Raw genomic sequence first — 21,069 nt, 5'->3', positions numbered from 1 at the left:
AAAAGTGTCGCTGAGATTAGAACTTCTGTTATGAAATGAATACCTCAGAGTAAACAGGTCGTCCCTATCGGAAGTGTTGTTTCGATCCCTGATATCGAAAGTTTGGAGCAAGTTACGAACATCAAATCTCTGTGTCATCAGTGTCTGAATGTGCATGAAATAAGTTAGTTCTGTTAGGACTTTGCCAACACTGTATGAATGTATAGTGAAGGAGCGAATGTGGCAATGTAAGTGTAAAAAAAGCGCTTTGGAAGTGGTCAAGAAGACTAGAAAATGGCGCTATAACAAGTTCAGGTTCATTTAAAACATATAAGTAATAAGTGTTGGGGAAGGTCAGTTCCAAAACCAGAGAGTACAGGAGCTTTATCTGGTTGATTAATCTGTGTTGTCCCCCACCAGTGAAAACTGTTGTGAACCCATGGCAGGAACGCTGGGGAAAGCAAGGTGTGGAGGAGACACGAGATGTTTGCTCCTGAGGAAAAGAAAGTTCTTTCTAAACAAGTCAGAGCCAGAACGTGGACTCCAAGAAAGACCCCCGTCCAGGCTTAAACCGTACCTCTACGTACGGTACACAAACTGCGTCACGTAGAACCTGAATAAATCTCGTAATTCCCATACCATAAAGGGTTTTTTTTTTTAACAAAAAAACGAACAAACAACAAAACTAATCAAGCAATTAATCCAAATCAAGTGGTTGTTTTTTATTCCGATGTAGTATGCTAAAATTGCCAAAGGTTTCAGGTTCTTTAAATTCACGAAAATTAAGCCTGGCAGTAGTGTTTTCCTTATAAATATAAACTGTTCCATGACATGTGAAAACATCATATTTCCACATAGTTTTTGCGTCTTGCTCATAGTTCAGTTGTAAAATCCCAGCACACCATGAAGCGTCTCTTTTAAGTTGCACTGCCCTCTTTTTCTATCACAGCTATAATGGTTTGTATTGATATCAATGCAAAAAACAGTCAGCATAGATAAGTCGTCGTCCTCCTCCAGCACGCTCTGCCGCTGCAACCTTTCGCCTAATATTTCCAATATATGAGAACCCGTCTGACACAAACAATTTCCTTATGTGTGAGGGGGCAAACTCGGACATTGTCCCAACCTGATTCTCAGGACGTTGTTCTGAGTTCATATGTGAAAACAGTTTTACTGGTTTTCTTTTTGACGAGTCAGGTGGAGCTGTTGCTGCAGCTGCACTTGATACCATCTTGAATGTGTTGTTCTTCTGTGCTAGTGACTGCAGACTAGAATACATGTAGGCGTATATGCTTCCCCGTCAGTTTTGGCAGAATTACATCATGTTCCTACGGTACTGTAGAAAAACAAGTGACAAGTTTTCTTACTTTTGGCATTGACTTAATACCAAAGTATCGGTTCTTGTGACATCCCTAACTGGCACTATCTCTGTTAACCTTGGAATAAATGTTCTTCAGAAAGGAGTAGCCATGTAACAGCTGAAAACAGCAGTATTCTCCATGGTAGTACTGCTCAGGTTGTTTTTGAAACTGATACTGTTCTCATTATTGTTGGGTTTTTTTCTCCGGATTGATGTTGGATGACATTCTGAAGATTGATGTTTGTGTGTCTGTGTGAACAGGCCCGTGATGACATTCTGAATGGATCTCATCCAGTCTCCTTTGACAAGGCCTGTGAGTTTGCTGGCTATCAGTGTCAGATTCAGTTTGGCGACCACAACGAGTCCAAACACAAGGCTGGATTTTTAGAGTGAGTTCGTCTCATCTGATTTTTCTTTGACATTTCTGTTTTGATTTGTCTTCTTGAAATTGTCCCGAGGCTTGTTTGATTCTAGTTGATCTGTTTCCTCCTCAGTTTAAAGGAGTTCCTTCCAAAAGAGTACATCAAGAACAAAGGAGAGAGAAAGATCTTCCAGGTAAGGAGTGGACTGTGTTGAGATACAGTGTACACACTGTGTACTGTGATATCTGTACCACATCCATGTAACAGTCTAACTTAAAACAGGATATACTGTTTTATGCAGACAACGCATATATAACATCACAAATGTCCATAAATCATTAGATACAACAAATATAAGAAAGATGGGGTTGCTTACTTAATGCCACACTAAGTATATATACTGTATTCTTCTGATTGTTTGTCTCGTCTCTGCAGGCACACAAAAACTGTCAGAACATGACCGAGATCGAGGCCAAAGTCAGCTATGTGAAGCTGGCCAGGTCTCTGAAAACCTACGGAGTGTCGTTCTTTCTCGTCAAGGTGAGATCAAATGTATCACTCGACATTTCAGTTTGACAGATTGCAGTGTGGCCTGACACGTTATCCAAAAAAAAAAGGGAAACCCGATTGTTAATTTTAAACTCTGTAGGAACCCTGTAGTTAATTATACACAAGCTTCAGTCCACGGAATATAGGATCTGTCGTTTGCACGGTGTGGATGTGTTTTGCAGACATGTAGGTAGGTAGGTTGATAGGTTGGTAGGTAGGTAGGTACTTTATTGATCCCCAGGGGGGAATTAGGTGTTACAGCAGTTCACATTTAAAGTTAAAATGAAATAAATAACAAGGAATAAAAAAAACAATAAGTAAACATCTTTAAGAAAAATAAATAGATAAATAAATAAATAAATAAACAAAAATAGACATCTGACATCCTATAGCACTCCTTAGTGCTATGTAGTTGTAATAGTCTGTTGTTAAAGGAGCTTCTCTGCTCTGCCACACTGTAATGTAGGGGATGGGAGGGGTTGTCCATAATGGCCAGGAGTTTGGACCTCCGTCTCGGCTGTATTACAAAGTTAAATGCATTAACATTGCTGGTTTATTTCCTGTAAGGACATTCTAACTTTTCCTCAAACATCCTGCAGGAGAAAATGAAGGGCAAGAACAAGCTGGTGCCTCGTCTGCTGGGTATCACCAAGGAGAGTGTGATGAGGGTGGACGAGAAGACCAAGGAGGTGATCCAGGAGTGGAGCCTGACCAACATCAAACGCTGGGCTGCCTCACCCAAGAGCTTCACCCTGGTGAGTTCTTCATGGAAAGACAGAACATATCATTGACCCTGAGCTGCTTCCGAACTGTATTAGAGCTCTCAGTTCAACCCTTCAACCCTTACCAGGACGCCTTATGCCGCAATGTACACTAACCCTCACCTTGATTCTCTCTGACTGGAAAATGAAAACCAAGTCAGAAATTGTGGTGTAGTTAGGAACTCAGACCTAAATGTTACCAGCTACATTTTAAAGATAAATCAAAATGTCTCAAGGTTTAAAAATGTTTGTCTTTAAGCAATATGTTGAAATATTTTTTTCAGGTAGTAACCTGCCTCTCCCCCAGGCTTCATTCAGCTCTCAGAAGAATCAGCTATTCTGTACCTCAATCCATTGCCAAAATATAGTGTACATGCCTTAATCCAGCATTTTGCATTCACTTAATTGGAAAATTCGAGTAACTATGAGCAATAGATTTACACTCCTAAATGCTATTCCATGCAGCCATTTAACTTGTAATTGTGTGTCATTATCATTTGGACAGTACATCACACATATGTACAAACACTCCTTATAGTATAGACATGCAGAGCTGTTAACACCTGCAGGCTACAGACAACTGAACCTGCTGTAATCTGTGAGCTGTCGTCATCAGAAACCAATGACGCTTGAGATGATGGGACAAAGGAAAAGGCGTTTCCTAGATTTCTGTCTCACATAAACTTTTCTTTGCCTCTCTTCCTTGCGTCTCACATGGGAGGGGCTGAGACACGAGGAAGAGATGCAGGCAAGGAAAACAAGGAAACATGAGAAGAACCCAATGCAATGTAATTTCAAACTATTGTGTGTGTTTATATATGTAATGTATATTTTTTATTTATATTAAGGGAGAGAGATCAACAACAAACGTCCCCAGCTGGACTCAGAACGAGGATGTTATTGGTCATGATCAGCATCTTAAGTCCCTTAAACCCTTTCCATATGTTAATCTTTTGACCCAAGATTGTTTTTTGTTCTGCTTTCAGGACTTTGGAGACTACCAGGATGGTTACTACTCCGTGCAGACCACTGAGGGAGAGCAGATAGCTCAGCTTATTGCCGGTTACATCGACATCATCCTTAAAAAGGTAAGAGTCATTAATATGGGACTGACTTAAAACTTTACAATGGTAAAATGTTTTAATTTAGGTCATACTACTTACTTGTTTTTTTAGATTTTTTTTGTTTTACCTTTAGATATTCTTTATCTGCGGCAGGTGACATTGGTGGATTCCTTATTATAGAGAAACAGTTGCTTTAAATGCATGTAGGTGATGTATTTTTATTTTAATGGCAAGTAAGTGAACAGCCATAGAGACAGCAAGGTGACAGTGTCCATGTAAACCCATACAGAAGTTATATTGATCAACCTGTGTACTGTGTAAGCAAGGAAAGGATGCTTTATTCAACTTCTGTTCTTGTGTTTTTAACTATAAATCTACTTTGCTTAAATGTGTTTATTGATTGTTTATTGATTTATTTAAATATATGCATTTTGTTATAAGAGATTAAATCTGCGCTGTCTTAAATTAACCATACAGCTTTTTTAGCCTGTCTAATGGCCAACCTTTGTTAGCTCAGGATTTCTTTAAAATAACATTTTGTATGGTCGAGTGTGTTACCACTGATGTCATTACTGTCATTCAACAGAAAAAGAGCAAAGACCATTTTGGCTTGGAGGGAGATGAAGAGTCAACCATGCTGGAAGACTCTGTGTCACCCAAAAAGTAAGTACTGCTTATACTATAGTATTTAGCATTTACAGATATCAAACATTTGGTAACCAGTAAATAGTAGTAGGTTAAAACCAGGGCTGCCCGGTAATCGAAATATTATCAAATCACAAGTGCAATATGCAAACTATGTGACAAACAGCATTATAATGAAGTACTGTAGTGCTGTAGGGATGCCCTGGTCTACAAATCTTTGTTTGTTTGTTCAACAAATGTCACATCATCATGATTTAATTTTTTTTTTTTTTTCAGTGAAAATGAAAATTGTGATGATCAAAATATATCATTCGTACTAATCATGAATCATATCACAATATCTGTCAAAAATAATCAGAATATGACTTTTTTACCATATCGTGCAGCCCTATTTAAAACATATTTGTCAGTTTCTCTAAACAGTGCCCCTCTACTGTCTAGTTGTTATACTCCAGAGAGATAGTTGATAAAAACGCTACCACACTCCCCCTGCATTTCCTGTTCTTTTTCTTTCTAACCACACCACTCCAGGTCCACAGTCCTGCAGCAGCAGTTCAACAAGGTGGGCAAGGTGGAGACGGGCTCAGTGGCACTGCCAGCAATCATGCGTTCAGGAGCTGGAGGCCCAGAGAGCTTCCAGATGGGCTCCATGCCTCAGGCCAAGCAGCACATCACTAGTGGACAGATGCACCGAGGACACATGCCTCCACTGGTAAAAAAAAAAGACAAACATCACAAAAGGCTTTAACTGGCAGAATGAGACTCAAAACAAACTGTGATCGTAATGTTCTGTATCTGTTCCGTACCCGTAAGAACTTAGATATAACAAGTTTACAGATGTGTCATGAAACCTATGATGCATTTGAAAAGAGCAGTGGGCCGAGTACCTAACCTGTGTGGATTATATATCATATACAATATAAAATCGTGTCATATAATATCTTATATTGAAGGCAATCATTTTCATGTTTTATTTAACAAGCACAATGCAGAATACATTTATGGGTGCAGGCCAGCAGTCTTTTTACATATTTTTTTTACAGTAACAAAATTAATATTTTACTGATGGTATGTTAACATACTAATAGTATGGAGGAGAGTTGGGTCTGAATGGGAAAAGGATGAATGTTGTAAAGTTTAGAATGAAGTCAGATTTATATCAAACTCAAACTCTGAGCCTTGAGTCTATTCTGAGAGTAAAGTCACAATGTTAAAGAATTTTTTCACAGAATTGCGAGATCGAGCTCTTTTTTTCTGTTTTCACACTATCAAAAAATCCCATGTGCGGATCCAAAACAACAGTAAATGCATCTACTAACAAGTATCCACTGTTGTCGAAAAAACTATTAAAAACTCATCAGTGAGCCACACTGCTGCACTGGCTGACATGTCCCTTCATTACCACAAATTACAATTACACACATCCTGAGGCCACAAATACTCACTAAAGCACCAAATGGGGATTGATCCACCACACAAAATAGTCGCCAACAAATGCATTATTTCTTCGAAGTCGAAAAAAAACTCCTGACTTATCTTATATTAGTGACAGTACCTTTTTGTGTCCACAGACTTCAGCACAGCAAGCCCTGACTGGAACCATCAACTCTAGTATGCAGGCTGTCCAGGCTGCCCAGGCCTCTCTGGATGGCTTTGATACCCTGCCCCCACTGGGAACAGACGCTGTGAGTTCCTTTATTCTGAGTCCAAGAGGATTTGTTTGAGAGCTGATATGAGTATTGAGCAGTCCATTGTAGATCTTTGTCACCTGAGGATTTTTCTGTCTTCATTCAAGGCATCCCAAGCCTGGCGCAAAAACAAGATGGATGAATCCAAACATGAGATTCATTCTCAGGTGGATGCCATCACAGCAGGCACCGCGTCCATGGTCAACCTCACTGCAGGTAGAGTCTATCTCTGTCTGTCTGTCTGTCTGTCTGTCTGTCTGTCCTTTCTTTATTCCTTATTTCTTTCTTAGTTTATTCCTTCCTTCTTACTTTATTCCTTCCTTCTTTCCTCCCTTCCTTCTTTCTTTTTTTATTCCTTACTTCCTTCCTTCCTTCCTTCTTACTTTGTTTATAACTTTCTCACTTCCTTCCAATCACATACATGCACATTGTGATGTAAGTTCTACCTTCCTCCCTCAGGTGACCCAGCAGAGACAGACTACACAGCGGTGGGCTGTGCTGTTACTACAATCTCCTCCAACCTGACAGAGATGTCGAAGGGTGTTAAACTACTGGCAGCGCTCATGGATGACGAAGGAGGAAATGGGCAACAGCTGCTGGGAGCTGCCAAGAACCTGGCCTGTGCCGTCTCTGACATGCTGAAGACCGCCCAGCCTGCAAACACCGAGGTACACAGCCAAACTTAAAGGGAGATGTAAATATGTCATATTTTTTTATTTTGTGTCTATAATATTTTTTGTCTCTAGCCTCGTCAGAACCTGCTGCAAGCTGCAGGAAATGTGGGCCAGGCCAGTGGAGAGTTGCTGTCTCACATTGGAGAGACTGACACTGATCCACAGTTCCAGGTATGTCCATCTTAACTTTGGTTAATGTAGTGTTGCTTTTATTTTCACATTAGCTTTTGATGGTACTTAATAATTGCTGTGTAGCACTAGAAAGAATATCCTTTATGTGTGATGTAGAGAAAGTATGTCATGTAACTGGTTAGATTTGCAGTGAAGTTGTGATGATTAGACAAAATTGCAAGGTTGCTCAGAATTCACCGGGAGTGATCGAATTTGCATTCATTGTTGTGACTGAAACTTCGCAACTTCCTGGAGGGCTTGATTTGTAATTGACTTTCAAGAGCTATCCAAGATGACTTTTAAGCTTAACCTACCAAGAATTTTCTTGTAATGGAAGTATATTAAAGAAAAGTGCTTGAAATGAATACAATAAACTTTATACAACTACAGCTATTCAAAATGTATGCATGAATAAAGCCCTTATTTTTCATCCATTTAATTTATTCAAATGGATTTTGAAGTGCCACATTGAGCACATGAACAATTGTCAAGTAAAATAAACATTAACAAAACAACTCCCTAATAAATACATTACTGCCTGAGGAACTTTCCCCTGAAGCTACATTCTCAGGTAGTTCTTATACCTGAAAGAATGAGAAAGTTAATATAAGAAAACATATAAGGACAAGTGTCTCTGTCTGTGTTATAAAACTGTGTCCTGTGTTCCCTTTGTTTTATGTCTACATTTGAAAGTGTCTAGGTAAAGGATCTTTCAGGGGTGCCAGAAGGAGAGTGTCCTCTTATTGTCAAATGATGGTAACAAATGTGTCCTTAAGACAAATGCATCATTCTTAAAGGCCAATCAAAACTATTTGATTGTTAGTCAGCAAGGTGGTAGTAAGTAATCCATTCCAGCAAAATTATAATTCAATCTATTAATCATAATCCAGTTGCTATCAGATGTGTCCCCAGTGGGGACAGGGGTAATTTGAATCATCTGTAATCACCCATACAAAATGTATCACATAGAGTATGTCTCAACAGGCCCCAGTGTCTGGAGTTGCTGTTGTGTATACCTGCATTCTAATGGATCACATCAGTCAGTCTCATAGCATTGATTGATGCTGATAATTGTACTGTTAAAAGCTCTGTGTGTAACATATTTACATAAATAAATTATTCTCAAGTTAAAGTGTTTATCTTAATCAACATCTTAATACAACACTCAGATGCCCATTTTTAGTTGATTGTTGCTGTAATGTAATCATGTAATCATTCCCTCGCCATATACTGGCCATGAAGTGACCATCCTTAACACAACTACACTGTAAAGGGCTGTCCTTCTGCTGTGAACTTCTGTTTCTGTTTTAAAGTTTTAGGAATAGTTTTGCTAAAACAACACACCTGTTTCAGCTTTTTAGAGGCATTATTGGGACAACCTGTTCCTTTTTAATGTATAAAATACTACTTTTTTGCCATCCTTTTATACAAAATAACATGTATTTGTAAAGAGGACAACCTACAACCTGAAACCATGAATAACTGACAATATAGAACAATGTCCTCAGCCAGGTTTTGTGGCAGGAAACTTTTGATCGACGTGGATGCTCACATTGTCATTATGATACTCATAGTTATAGTTATTTGTGTGGACAGCCCTTAAGACATGCAGCGATCTTTGTTGGTCAAATCAGTTGGTAATTTGTCTTAAGTTGGAAATGACTACCAGTATCTTACTATCTCTTCACTGCTGGTGAAAGTGAAATTACACACTTAAAAGACTGAAACTTTGCAAGACTTTTTCTTTTTCCTTCTTACTTAATTTCCCTGCCATTTCACTGGATTTATTCTTTTAAAATTATGTTTTGTGAGTAATTTCATAAATCTATGTAATTTCAAGCATTCATTTTGTTTTATAACACATTCTCATTAGTCACTGTCCTTCCTTTACGCATGATCAAAGAGAGGTCAGTAATGCTAACGGCTGTGTGTGTTTGCCGTTGACAGGACATGCTGATGCAGCTGGCTAAGGCTGTGGCTAACGCTGCAGCAGCTCTGGTGCTCAGAGCTAAAAACGTTGCCCAGAAGACAGAGGACTCAGCACAGCAGAACCGCGTCATCGCCGCAGCCACTCAGTGTGCTCTGTCCACATCTCAGCTGGTGGCCTGCACCAGGGTGAGTAGTCTACCTGAGAGACATCTACTCAGAGCTGGACAGTGAGCGTAGTATTTTCCATCTTATAGCTGAGGAGAACAGTTTTGTTGCAGTAAGTTCAGAACTTTCCTATTGTATGTGAATGTATCTTATCACTTGTCAAGGTGGTGGCTCCAACCATCAGCTCCCCAGTGTGCCAGGAGCAGCTCATTGAGGCAGGCAAACTGGTGGCCAAGTCTGTAGAAGGCTGTGTGGAGGCATCACAGGGGGCCACCAATGACGAGGGCCTCCTCAAACAGGTGGGTGTTGCTGCAACAGGTGTCACTCAGGCCCTCAATGAGCTGCTTCAACATATCAAACAATATGCCAGCGGAGGCCATCCTATTGGACGCCACGGAGAAGCCACAGACCGCATTCTGGATGTCACAGAGAACATCTTCAGCTCAATGGGAGATGCTGGTAGGTGAAAGGCTTTTTTTTTTTTTTTCTATAAATGTGTTGTGGATATTCATGGTCTCCGAGAATAGAATGACATATTTAAATAACTTTAAATATTGTTTTATTTTGTTTGTATTTATTTTATATTATTTATATATACATATATACATGCATGTATACAGCCAGAAAATCATTCTGCAGTGCATTTTTTGAATTTGCATCCGGGAGAATGTAAACAGCCGTAAGATAGTGATGATAATATGGTTTCATCTTCACATAAAAATAAACAGTGTCCATCCAGTTTGACTGTGTTTAAGCACCAAGCATCATCACTGTAAACACTCCTCTTGTCCTGCGCTCTGTTGGCTCGGAACATGGTCCACCCGTTGAGAAAGATGTGGGCTGTCTCCAATTTGGATTTGAAATGTTCTATTTTCTTCCTTTTCCTCTCGTGTAACCCACCAGGTGAGATGGTTCGTCAGGCTCGTATCCTTGCCCAAGCCACGTCTGATCTGGTCAACGCCATCAAGATGGATGCAGAGGGCGAGTCAGACCTGGAGAACTCACGCAAACTGCTATCAGCCGCCAAGCTGCTGGCTGATGCCACCGCAAAGATGGTGGAGGCTGCCAAGGTCTACCTTTTGTCTTTCTATTTCATATGTCTGCGCTTAACACAATGAACAGACTTCTTCATTTCATTGTTAGACTGTTCATTTAATGTATAATGATCTGTGTGTGTTTCACCCCAGGGTGCAGCAGCAAACCCTGACAGTGAGGAGCAGCAGCAGAAGTTGCGAGAGGCAGCTGAAGGCCTCCGCATGGCCACCAATGCTGCTGCACAGAATGCCATTAAGAAACGTCTGGTCAACAAGCTAGAGGTAAAACAAACTACAGGACAGTCTTTTTTATTTGTTGCTTTTCATATGCAAGCAGTGTTTGAAGCTGATACATGTCTGTTTCCTGAAAGAATGCAGCCAAACAGGCAGCAGCAGCAGCCACTCAGACCATAGCTGCTGCCCAGCATGCTGCCTCCTCCAACAGGAACCAGGCTGCCCAGCAGCAGCTCGTCCAGAGCTGCAAGGTATAACATACTCACTACCTGCTTCAGCCTGCACATTGCACAGACAGCCCTTCAAAGTATCTCACTCCCTACATATTCCCCTTTCATATATTTTGTTTGTAAGTCCAGCAGAAATGACAAAAAGTCATCCAGTTCATATTCAAAAACATAGAATACAAAGCAAAGGATTAAATGGCATTCTGACCGTTTTGGTTATTTTGTTTTTTGTTTCTTGTGACATTTCTTAATGTGAGCTAATAGTCATATTGTGTGTGTGTTGTGTCATCAGGTGGTGGCAGAGCAGATCCCTCAGTTGGTTCAGGGAGTCAGAGGCAGCCAGTCTCAGCCTGACAGCCCCAGTGCTCAGCTTGCCCTCATCAGTGCCAGCCAGAACTTCCTGCAGGTGACTGTTCCACCACCAGCTTCATTCACTTAGTCAACAGCAGCAACTTTATATAGTAGTACAGTAACAGGGCAGCAGACTTCTAACAGTATAGTTCAGTAATGGTGATAGAGCACTGATACATATAGCGACAAATATGTATTTTAAGATACTGTTTTGTGGTTACACAGGTTATGTGATCTGTTCTGATACTGCATTACCAAACAACAATAATGCAACACTGAAAAGTCAAAATGCAGACATGATATCTACCGTGATGGATTGCCCAACTCAAGCAAGCCTCAAGTCTCTGCAATCAGTATCTGGGTAGTCACCTGAAACGGCACATTCAAAAATCAACATGCTTGGGAAAATGGTCAACAATATGAAACAATGGCTAGATTACCATTAAATTAAATTTAGATGTTACATTACATCATATTGTAGAGTATTTAAATTCCGTCTCAATTCTGGAAGTTCTTGACTCAGGTGCAGTGACTTCATACTCTCACATAATGACTGTGGCTCCGGAGGTGGAGCGGGTCATCCACTAATCAGAAGGTTGGCGCTTTGATCCCGACTCCTCCCGTTGCATGACAAAGTGTCTTGAGCAAGATACTGAACCCCAAATTGATCTCAATGCTATGCCATTGATGTGTGAATGTGTATGAACACAATGGGTGTGAATGTGGCCTGTAGTGTACAGCACTTTGAGTGGTCGGAAGTCTTAAAAGTCGCTATACAAGTACAGTCCATTTATCATTTAAGCCCCTTTTGATTTTAATGACTCTTTAACTGTACCTGTGATGCCACATTTAGGCCAAATATAAGATGTTTGAGACCCATTCTTGGTTTAGCTCTCTTGCTAAAGCATCCAGGCTCATATAGTGGAGTTAATCTTGTTTAAATGAAACCCAGTGCTACCAGTCTGTCTCTTCCTCTCCTCTACCAGCCTGGTGCTAAGATGGTTACAGCCTCCAAGGCCACAGTTCCCACCATCAGTGACCAGGCTTCAGCCATGCAGCTTAGCCAGTGTGCTAAGAACCTGGCCAGTGCTTTGGCTGAGCTCCGCACTGCCTCACAGAAGGTACTACCCATCAACATTCTTTATTATACTGTCTTTATGACTCACCAACAGTCACTAACACAATCACAGAACCTTACCTTACCTTTACTTGTAGCAACACATTGTGCATATGTGTGTGTCCGTGCAGGCTCAGGAAGCGTGCGGCCCGTTGGAGATAGACAACGCTTTGTCAATGGTGAGAGATCTGGAGAAAGACATGAAGGAGGCCAAGAGTTCAGCTGAGGAGGGCAAACTCAAACCCCTGCCAGGAGAGACGGTGAAACGCACACATACAGCACAATTTTTATTCCTTATCAGGTTGCGCCAAATCATGAAATAAGCCTAATTTTACAGATTACCAAATAGACACATTGAAGAAATGTATATAGAACAGTATGAATAACAGGGTTTTTTCTGTGTTGTTCAGCTTGAGAAATGCTCCCAGGATCTGGGTACAAGCACCAAGGCTGTGAGCTCAGCCATCGCCCAGCTGCTGAGTGAGGCCACCCAGGGCAATGAGAACTACACAGGTGGGTTTAACATTAACATGCCTAGACAAGAGACAACGGAGAATTAAATGTCACTCTTCTGTTTTGATCATCACGTCACATCCAGAAATGTTTACAATATACCAGTCTGAGTTTGCTTTGACTGTAGAGTGCATAATTAGAAATGGACGTAGTCTCTGTGACGTCACCCATAGGTTTCTGAAGAGCTGTTGTTAAGCTCAGTGTTGTCGGCTCTGGCCATCGCCATCTTGGCAGTCCAGACTCCACAGACTCCCAGCAAATCCAAAAGTGAGCAAATCGGTGGAACGCTGAAAACAACCGCCTGTAATGGCACCCACCAGTCACTCCAGCAATGGCCTTAATTATGCATAACTTTAAGCCTTTATATAATTTAAATGTACAGTTGTCATTAACTGTTTATTTCTGCTGTAAAGTTGGGCTTTTTAATATGGGGTCTTATGGAGACTGAGTCACTTTTGGAGCCAGCCTCAAGTTCATTTGCAGCCACTTGGTGTTGCCACAAAAATATTGATATGTAAAGGTAGCTATAAACTACTGCAACCAAAATGTTAGAAATTAAAAGTGTAACAATAAAAAATATTTTTTAGCACCTGTAAAATAAACTAAAATAAGAAATGTAAAAACACATGCTGACTGCTTGTGCCAGGTTGTACATAATAAAAAAAATGTATGAATAAATTCAGACAACAAACATAATATAACTATGTTCATATATATTTTTGTAAACTTCTAATTATCAAATAGTTTATTGCAGGTCACTTTTTATTTTCATTCATTTATTTCAAAATGTCTAAAGTCTGTTTTTACTTATGTAAAGACCAATAATTTCATAATGCCATTTATTATCTCAGTCTTTTTCTGTCAGTCAAGACAAACAGTGCTGCATATATGATTGGCTGTTGCTTTGGTCTGAATGAGCCATCTCTGGACACAATTTGCTGCCATAACTTTTAGAAGCAGAATGAAATATGAGATTTAATAATGTGTTGTATGATGTGTTTTGTCAGGATTTATCCATATGGTTATTTGTTTCGTAATGTGTTTTATTTATTTATTTATTTGTAGTTAATTTTTATTAATTACGGTCCCCATAGTAGCACTTGCATTCATGTGGTATTCATCAAGTTCCTCTCCTCTCTCCTGTTGGATCCAGGCATGGCAGCCAGAGACATAGCCCAGGCTCTGAAGTCTTTGGCCTCAGCTGCCAGAGGAGTTGGTGCCACCACAGGCGACTCATCAGCGCGTAACGCCATGCTGGACTGTGCCGGTGATGTCATGGATAAGTCCGCCAACCTGATCGAAGAAACCAAGAGGGCCATTGCCAAGCCAGGCGATGCAGAGAGTCAGCAGAGGCTGGCCCAGGTCAGACACAGACTGAGGGACAGGGAGGGAAAGATACTACAGTTTCTTCTTCACTGATAGTTCCATTATATTTCATGTAGTACTACAGTAAATAGAGTACTGTGTCTAACTGGTAAGCTAACTACTGTTGCTACCATGATTAGCTGATGAGCTAACCTGTGCTGTGCATGAAAGGATTAGTTTTGGCAAGTAGTCACATGAACTGTTTGTGAAATGAGACTGTTAGCTGGCTAGTGATAAGACAATGACTCAGTCATGATGAAAATGAATTTGCAGAGACATGAAATGTATCTGACTTGGGTATCAACATTACACATTGTCTGTGTGCGTGTGTTTGTGTTTGTGTGTGTAGGTGGCTAAGGCAGTGTCTCAGGCCCTGAACAGGTGCGTGAACTGCCTTCCTGGCCAGAGGGATGTGGACAATGCTATCCGCACTGTGGGTGAAGCCAGCAAGACACTCCTAGCGGATTCTGTAAGTGAAATAGATATGGGTTAGGGTTTCTGATCTATCAACAGAGGTGGGGTGAATGTTGTTGCTCCAAGTCTGCAGAATGTGTACATACGCAACTGTTTTTGCTAACAAACAACAACTTTTATTGGTGATGACATGTCGATGTTGTGTTTTCATCTTGTTCCGCCTCCCCCAAGTGGCCCAAAAAAAATAACTAAAGCTGCATAAATTTCATTTCCATACATGGTTAAAATTTAAAAAAATATGTAGCTTTCAACCTCCACATACTGAAGTTTCTATCAGGACTGTAAAAGGCATTTTTAGACATGGACTAGTAATATTCATATTCATAATAGTAACGGTAGTTTGTATAGAAATTGACTGAATCATTAACAACGCAAACAATTTCTAAATGTTAAAAATCTTCTCTTTATTATTTCTTTAGCCAAAAACATAAATGGAAAGGCTGTATGTTTCATACAAACATGCATTCTTACTTCTGAGAACAATTTGCCAGCAGCCACCTACGTTTTTATTTCAATTTTTCAGATGCTGCCATGTTGCTATTTGCTCATTTTTCTCCTCTTTCCTCTGTAGTTCCCATCCAGTGGAAGAAGCTTCCAGGAGGTTCAGGCTCAGCTCAACGAGGTGGCGGCTGGTCTGAACCAGTCAGCCAACGAGGTGGTTCAGGCGTCCAGGGGGACTACCCAGGACCTGGCCAGGGCCACCAGCAAGTTTGGACAGGACTTCAGCAACTTCCTGGAGGCTGGTGTTGACATGGCCGGAACATCCCAGGTCAGTATGAGAGAATACTCATACATAAGTGATGCTGGCTGGAAGCGAAACAGGATTTTAACTTTCAACCAAAGGGAGAAGTGAAACTGCTTTTGAACTGGAACTGCAGTGACCCCTCTGATTCACTCAGCATCAAATCAAATCAAAGCTAACTTATCCTCAGCAGCTTCAAAACAAATCAAAGAAAACCTGTATAAATAGGAATTTAAGTGACAAGTGAATGAACTCACTACTTCATGATCAGTTTTGTATATATTTTCCTGTATATGTGCTTACAGATATTCAGTGTTGTCTTTTTCTCAACAATCAAAATTTGGGCTCTTACTGAAGATGTAAATCTTTATAAACTGCTGACAAATGTATAGTTTAATTTAGGTGAAAGGCTCAGTAATTTCTTAAAACAGCTGGACACTGTAGTGTTTGGCAAACATTACTCAAACAGGACTTTCAGCAACGGATTGGTGCTCTAGTGAATATTTGGGGAAGCAGGGCGGTGTATAAGGGATTTAGTCAAAATGTATGTAATTGGTAATGAAGGAACATGCCATGTCATCAGGATAAGTGGTCATGAGTCAGTTTGAGGCATAATCAATTTATTTGGGTAAGCAGTTGTTATAACTGTAAAGTTTCTTAAATTCTCTACATACCTTCCTCCTCCTCTCTTCTAGTCTAAAGAAGATCAGACACAGGTGGTGTCCAACCTAAAAACAATCTCCATGTCATCCAGCAAGCTGCTGCTGGCAGCCAAAGCCCTTTCCACCGATCCCAGCTCCCCCAACCTCAAGAACCAGCTAGCAGCTGCAGCTCGGTAACAAACATGTCCCTCGCTCTCTTTTTTTTAACCGCCTAGCCGTCTTTACTGTCTTTTACATCTCTGAACCTTTGTGTTCACAGGGCAGTTACAGACAGTATCAACCAGATCATCACCATGTGCACTCAGCAGGCTCCAGGTCAGAAGGAGTGTGACAATGCTCTCAGGGAGCTGGAGGTAACAACCATCATGCAACCATCATACAACCATTATACAACCATACATGATGTTTTTTTCTTGAGCAGCTTATTGGGACTGGTTTATATATCAATGATTGATCCTGTCATGTCCGCAGAGAAAATTACTTTTAAATCATTAATAATAAAGAAAATTATAAAACGGTAATGCGACATTCAGCTGAAGGTGTGTAGGTACGTGAATGTTGTTTCTGTGTGCAGTCGGTGAAGGGGATGCTGGAGAACCCAACAGAAGCCGTCACTGAGCTGTCGTACTTTGACTGCATCGACAGTGTCATGGAGAACTCAAAGGTAGAACATACAGCTTTTCTACCTTCCCATCATTTATTTCCCATGCTGTTTTTCTTTGATCACCCTCCTCTCATTTCTTTGCATCTTTGTGAAAGGTGTGTTGTAGAAAAGCAACAACAGTTTACTTTCTCTTACAATAGCCGCTGTTTCACTGCATTAAAATGTACATTTATTTTCAAGAGGAAGGGCTGTCCTTCTGTACCGAAGATGCTGAAGTTACATAACACTTTATTTTCTAATAACTTAATAAGTCTCTATGGCACTAATTATAGGCATTTCTGAGACTGTTTATGTTTATTATTAGGTTTAGTTAGTTGTGTTGAGTTCATCAGCAGTTGTTGATTTTTGTTGATAAAGAGGAACAGAGTAAAATTGTCCCCTCCTAAGTCCTGGCCCTTTTTGCTCTGTGCTAATCTATGTTGAAAAGACAACCACATTTTGAAGATGGCTAAAAGATAAAAGTGATATATATATTAGTAGAACGCTAGCTTACTTGCAAGCTAATTTACATAAATTGTAATAGTTAGCTAATTTTTGTTGACATTAGCTAACATTAGCTGTGACAATATGTCACTTTTTTTCAACATAGACATATAGCATATCTATGTAAAGCTAACAGAGGTTCTGGCCGAGGCTTGCTCAACTGTTATTGGAGCACAGAGCAAAATGGGGCGGGACTTAAGAAGGGTCAGTTGTTCTCCTTTGCAGACATCGCCTTTTAAACATTCTGTCCATTTCTCACAGTGACTAATACAATAGCCGAGTTATATTACTGATACCAAAACCTACTTTGACATGTATTTATATTTCTACACTTCTTTTCATTTGGCAAAAGAAGTCAAACTTCCCAAATGTTAAATTTGCCTACATGCAAGCAGAACTGTTTAAATAAAAAATATTTTTTATTCATAATTGTTTTATTTATGAAGTAAACAAGATAATAAATGAAATGCTTTCAGTACTTGACAGTTTTTAAATACTGTGTGCTACTGACACAATTAAGTCATTACCAATACAGTATTGAGGTTTGATACCCATAACTTACGTTTTAAGTCGAGTTATCTGTTATGGTTATGCATTTTTCAGTGATTACTTTTCTGTTGAGTTTTTGTTTATCCCAGTATAATCAGTGGTGGCGGCTGTGGCTCAGAGGTAGAGCGGGTTGTCCACTAATATGAAATTCTGGTGTCCCTGACAGGTCCTTGGTGAGTCCATGGCTGGCATCTCCCACAATGCCAAGAACTCTAACCTACCAGAGTTTGGTGATTCAGTCAGTGCTGGCTCCAAAGCCCTGTGTGGTCTTACTGAAGCAGCTGCACAGGTAAAAATCATTACTGAATGTTACTTTAATATTGCATTGGTCTGAGACTATTTAGAGACATCAACTCAGAGACATATTGAGTAGGCTGGCAATGAGAGCGTTTTGGTTGTGTTTGTAAGACGTGCTTTTGTGATTCTTACAATGTAACTGATCAGTGATCTGTTGATCAAAGCGGCTATGGCACAGAGGTAGAGCGAGGCATGCAGTGTATACAAGTACAGTCCATTTACCATTTGATGTCCCTAGGCTGCCTATCTGGTGGGAGTATCAGACCCCAACAGTACAGCAGGTCAGAAAGGCCTTGTGGACCCCGCTCAGTTTGCCCGGGCTAATCAGTCAATTCAGATGGCCTGCCAGAACCTGGTGGACCCAGCCTGCACCCAATCTCAGGTATGTGCTGACCTCTCTGCAACATCGCACTAAAGGTCAGTTTTATCATCAGTCTTCTATGTCTTGATTAGTCTTAATGTGGTTGATAACATTCTCGATTCACCTCTGTGCACTGTTTCTCTGCTCAGGTGCTCTCTGCTGCCACTATTGTGGCGAAACACACCTCTGCATTGTGTAACGCCTGCCGTCTGGCCTCCTCCAAAACTCCAAACCCTGTTGCCAAGAGGCAGTTTGTCCAGTCAGCCAAAGAGGTGGCCAACACCACTGCCAACCTGGTCAAGTCCATAAAGGTTTGTAGTACACGTCTTTCAAATTTATCATCAATTAAAGGCGATATGCAACTTTCAGAAAAAATTGTGAAGTTGTGAACTGCAGTCAACAACCCTAACCTTTTTTCATAATACATACGTTAGTTTCATGGATCACATTAGCTGGGGAAGTCAAGCTAACATTAGCCAACTAACATATCCACTCAAGATAGTATTTTGCTAGTGATGACATAGCAAGCAAACAAGCTAAGGTTAGCCAGCTAGCTGCAATGCCAGCCAACAAATGAACCAATGGATACAATCTGTGTAATCGTGGATACCATGCCCTGTTCCCTGTGCAGGCTTTGGATGGAGCCTTTAACCAGGAGAACAGAGAGAAGTGTAAGGCTGCCACTGGTCCTCTGATAGAAGCTGTTGACAACCTGACTGCCTTCGCCTCCAACCCAGAGTTCGCCAGCATTCCTGCTCAGATCAGCCCTGAGGTAGGCCCTCACCTAAACAGATTCAATCAGAAATTCATTGAGAGCATCATCTGACAATGATATTTAACTCTCTGCTCTTATGTTAAATAATTCAGTTGGGTCAGTAAGAGGAAGCACTATTAAGGGTGTATACCTGGAGGTCACCAATTACATTAAGAAACTGATGTGCTCATTTCCACTTACCTTCCTCAGGGTCATGCAGCCATGGAGCCCATTGTGGCTGCAGCAAAGATGATGCTTGAGAGCTCGACCGGCCTGATCCAGACTGCCCGCTCTCTGGCTGTAAATCCCAAAGACCCCCCCAAATGGTCAGTGCTGGCTGGACACTCCAGGACTGTGTCTGACTCCATCAAGAAACTTATCACCAACATGAGGTAAACTCTACTGCTGCGACTACTTCTGACTGGACTGCCTCCCACATTCTATGACGGATGCAGGGCTCATCTCCTACACTGACATAGATTAATTGGTAGTTCCACACTTAGCACAGTCCATTCCAGCTCCACATTTATTGTGTCTTTTCTAGCTCTGTTAGCAGGGAGGCAGGAAGGTGATCTGGGTGCTGAGAGAAACCCACTGTATTGACCTGACGCACATTAAAAAGCATTTAACTGGCGTAACATTGGATCACTCTGAAATATTGCAGGGAGTAATGGAACCAGAAGAAACAGCCACAGTGAGCTGTTAGAGGAAGAGCTGCAGGCGATAGCTTGCACACCTCCTACTTCTCATGCCACATCTATCATAAAATCAGATCACTCCCATAATGATGAAATAATTCTGGACTGTTTGAGTTTTTATTTCAACCTGACCAGTTGGAAAAGTTAAACAACTAGTGCAGTGCCCGTAGGAAGTATGTATTGCTATAGAAAAGTGTGAGGTTAAGTAGCTTTTTCATGGATGGCCAAATGAGGTTGTGTTTGAAGGTGGGACCATGTCTACAATGTAATATATCTACACTCTCTTGTAAAATCTCCGCGGGTCGGTTGGCCTCTGTTGTTTAGTTTGTCCTGTTGTTGTCCTATAGTCTGTCTGTCTGTTGTCTTCTGTCTGTCTGTCCTGTCTTCTGTCCCTGTGTGTGTGTCTGGGCTCCAAAAACATTTCTGCCGTAGGATCAAAGACTGACTGAGAGTTTCAACCATGCTGCTGTGCTGGTTTAAGGGTGTGCAGCTTTGTTTGGAAACTAACCACAGAGTAATAAATATTTCATAAATGATTTTCTGAATCCGCTAGCATTGCCACCCGATAGCCACCAATAGCCCGTTGCGCACCAGAGCAATCACTGCAGAGTCACCGTGTTGAGGTGTTTCCAGTTGTCTCCCCTGTCAAATCTAAACGCGCGGACCGTTTATACATCATGATGGATGCTGTTATTATGTGTATGATTGAGATCAACATGACGCCACCGCCAACACCTCTCGGCCGATACGCAAAGTTCAGCCGTCTTTCACTCTCCACTTCCGCGCACAATTACCCGCTACGCCCTCCCACCTAGACCCGCCCCATCACATACACAGCAGTAAACTGAATCCTCACTCTCAAGACCGGAGAATCAGTTTTAACACTCTCGAGTTTTTCGCCGGTGACGCGACGTGTTTTTCGGCGCAGACACGTACCAAGAAGTCGGCTAGGACAGGCGGGAGGACGGACAGGAGGACAGACGCGCTTTCCGTTCACACTGTAGGACCGGTTAAAAAATAATGGCGTCCTGATAGCTACCTCCAGAGATCAGGGAGCGGAGCGACATTTCCGCTAGACGCATATGAGACTTTTCACACAGAGGAGGGTGCAGAGAATTCGGTTGCTCTCTCCCCTCTCTCTCATCGTATGCTGGCCTATATTACAGGACTAAATAATATGTCTAAATGTCCGCTGAC

At 41.1% G+C, this 21,069-nt stretch overlaps 1 protein-coding gene across 1 annotated transcript in view; it reads left to right on the top strand.

The window, feature by feature from the left end:
• The window catches only part of tln1 (talin 1), a 52,912-nt gene that overhangs the window by 6,716 nt on the left and 25,127 nt on the right, over positions 1 to 21,069 (top strand). The window contains 33 exon segments of the mRNA XM_035668222.1: positions 426 to 464; positions 467 to 537; positions 1,573 to 1,728; positions 1,834 to 1,894; positions 2,137 to 2,241; positions 2,850 to 3,005; positions 3,998 to 4,099; positions 4,662 to 4,738; positions 5,252 to 5,432; positions 6,292 to 6,405; positions 6,516 to 6,624; positions 6,868 to 7,076; positions 7,155 to 7,253; positions 9,201 to 9,368; positions 9,512 to 9,806; positions 10,251 to 10,417; positions 10,535 to 10,663; positions 10,753 to 10,866; positions 11,135 to 11,248; positions 12,180 to 12,314; positions 12,442 to 12,570; positions 12,721 to 12,823; positions 13,977 to 14,185; positions 14,538 to 14,657; positions 15,234 to 15,431; positions 16,100 to 16,239; positions 16,326 to 16,419; positions 16,641 to 16,730; positions 17,929 to 18,051; positions 18,298 to 18,441; positions 18,570 to 18,731; positions 19,052 to 19,192; positions 19,385 to 19,566. Of these exon segments, the coding sequence (XP_035524115.1) occupies positions 426 to 464; positions 467 to 537; positions 1,573 to 1,728; positions 1,834 to 1,894; positions 2,137 to 2,241; positions 2,850 to 3,005; positions 3,998 to 4,099; positions 4,662 to 4,738; positions 5,252 to 5,432; positions 6,292 to 6,405; positions 6,516 to 6,624; positions 6,868 to 7,076; positions 7,155 to 7,253; positions 9,201 to 9,368; positions 9,512 to 9,806; positions 10,251 to 10,417; positions 10,535 to 10,663; positions 10,753 to 10,866; positions 11,135 to 11,248; positions 12,180 to 12,314; positions 12,442 to 12,570; positions 12,721 to 12,823; positions 13,977 to 14,185; positions 14,538 to 14,657; positions 15,234 to 15,431; positions 16,100 to 16,239; positions 16,326 to 16,419; positions 16,641 to 16,730; positions 17,929 to 18,051; positions 18,298 to 18,441; positions 18,570 to 18,731; positions 19,052 to 19,192; positions 19,385 to 19,566 (4,436 nt within the window).

The sequence above is a fragment of the Morone saxatilis genome, unplaced genomic scaffold (genome assembly GCF_004916995.1).
Source record: "Morone saxatilis isolate NCDOM2014 unplaced genomic scaffold, NCSU_SB_2.0 Contig21, whole genome shotgun sequence".
Taxonomy (NCBI): Eukaryota; Metazoa; Chordata; class Actinopteri; family Moronidae; genus Morone; species Morone saxatilis.
This window is presented reverse-complemented; position numbering and strand designations above follow the sequence as displayed.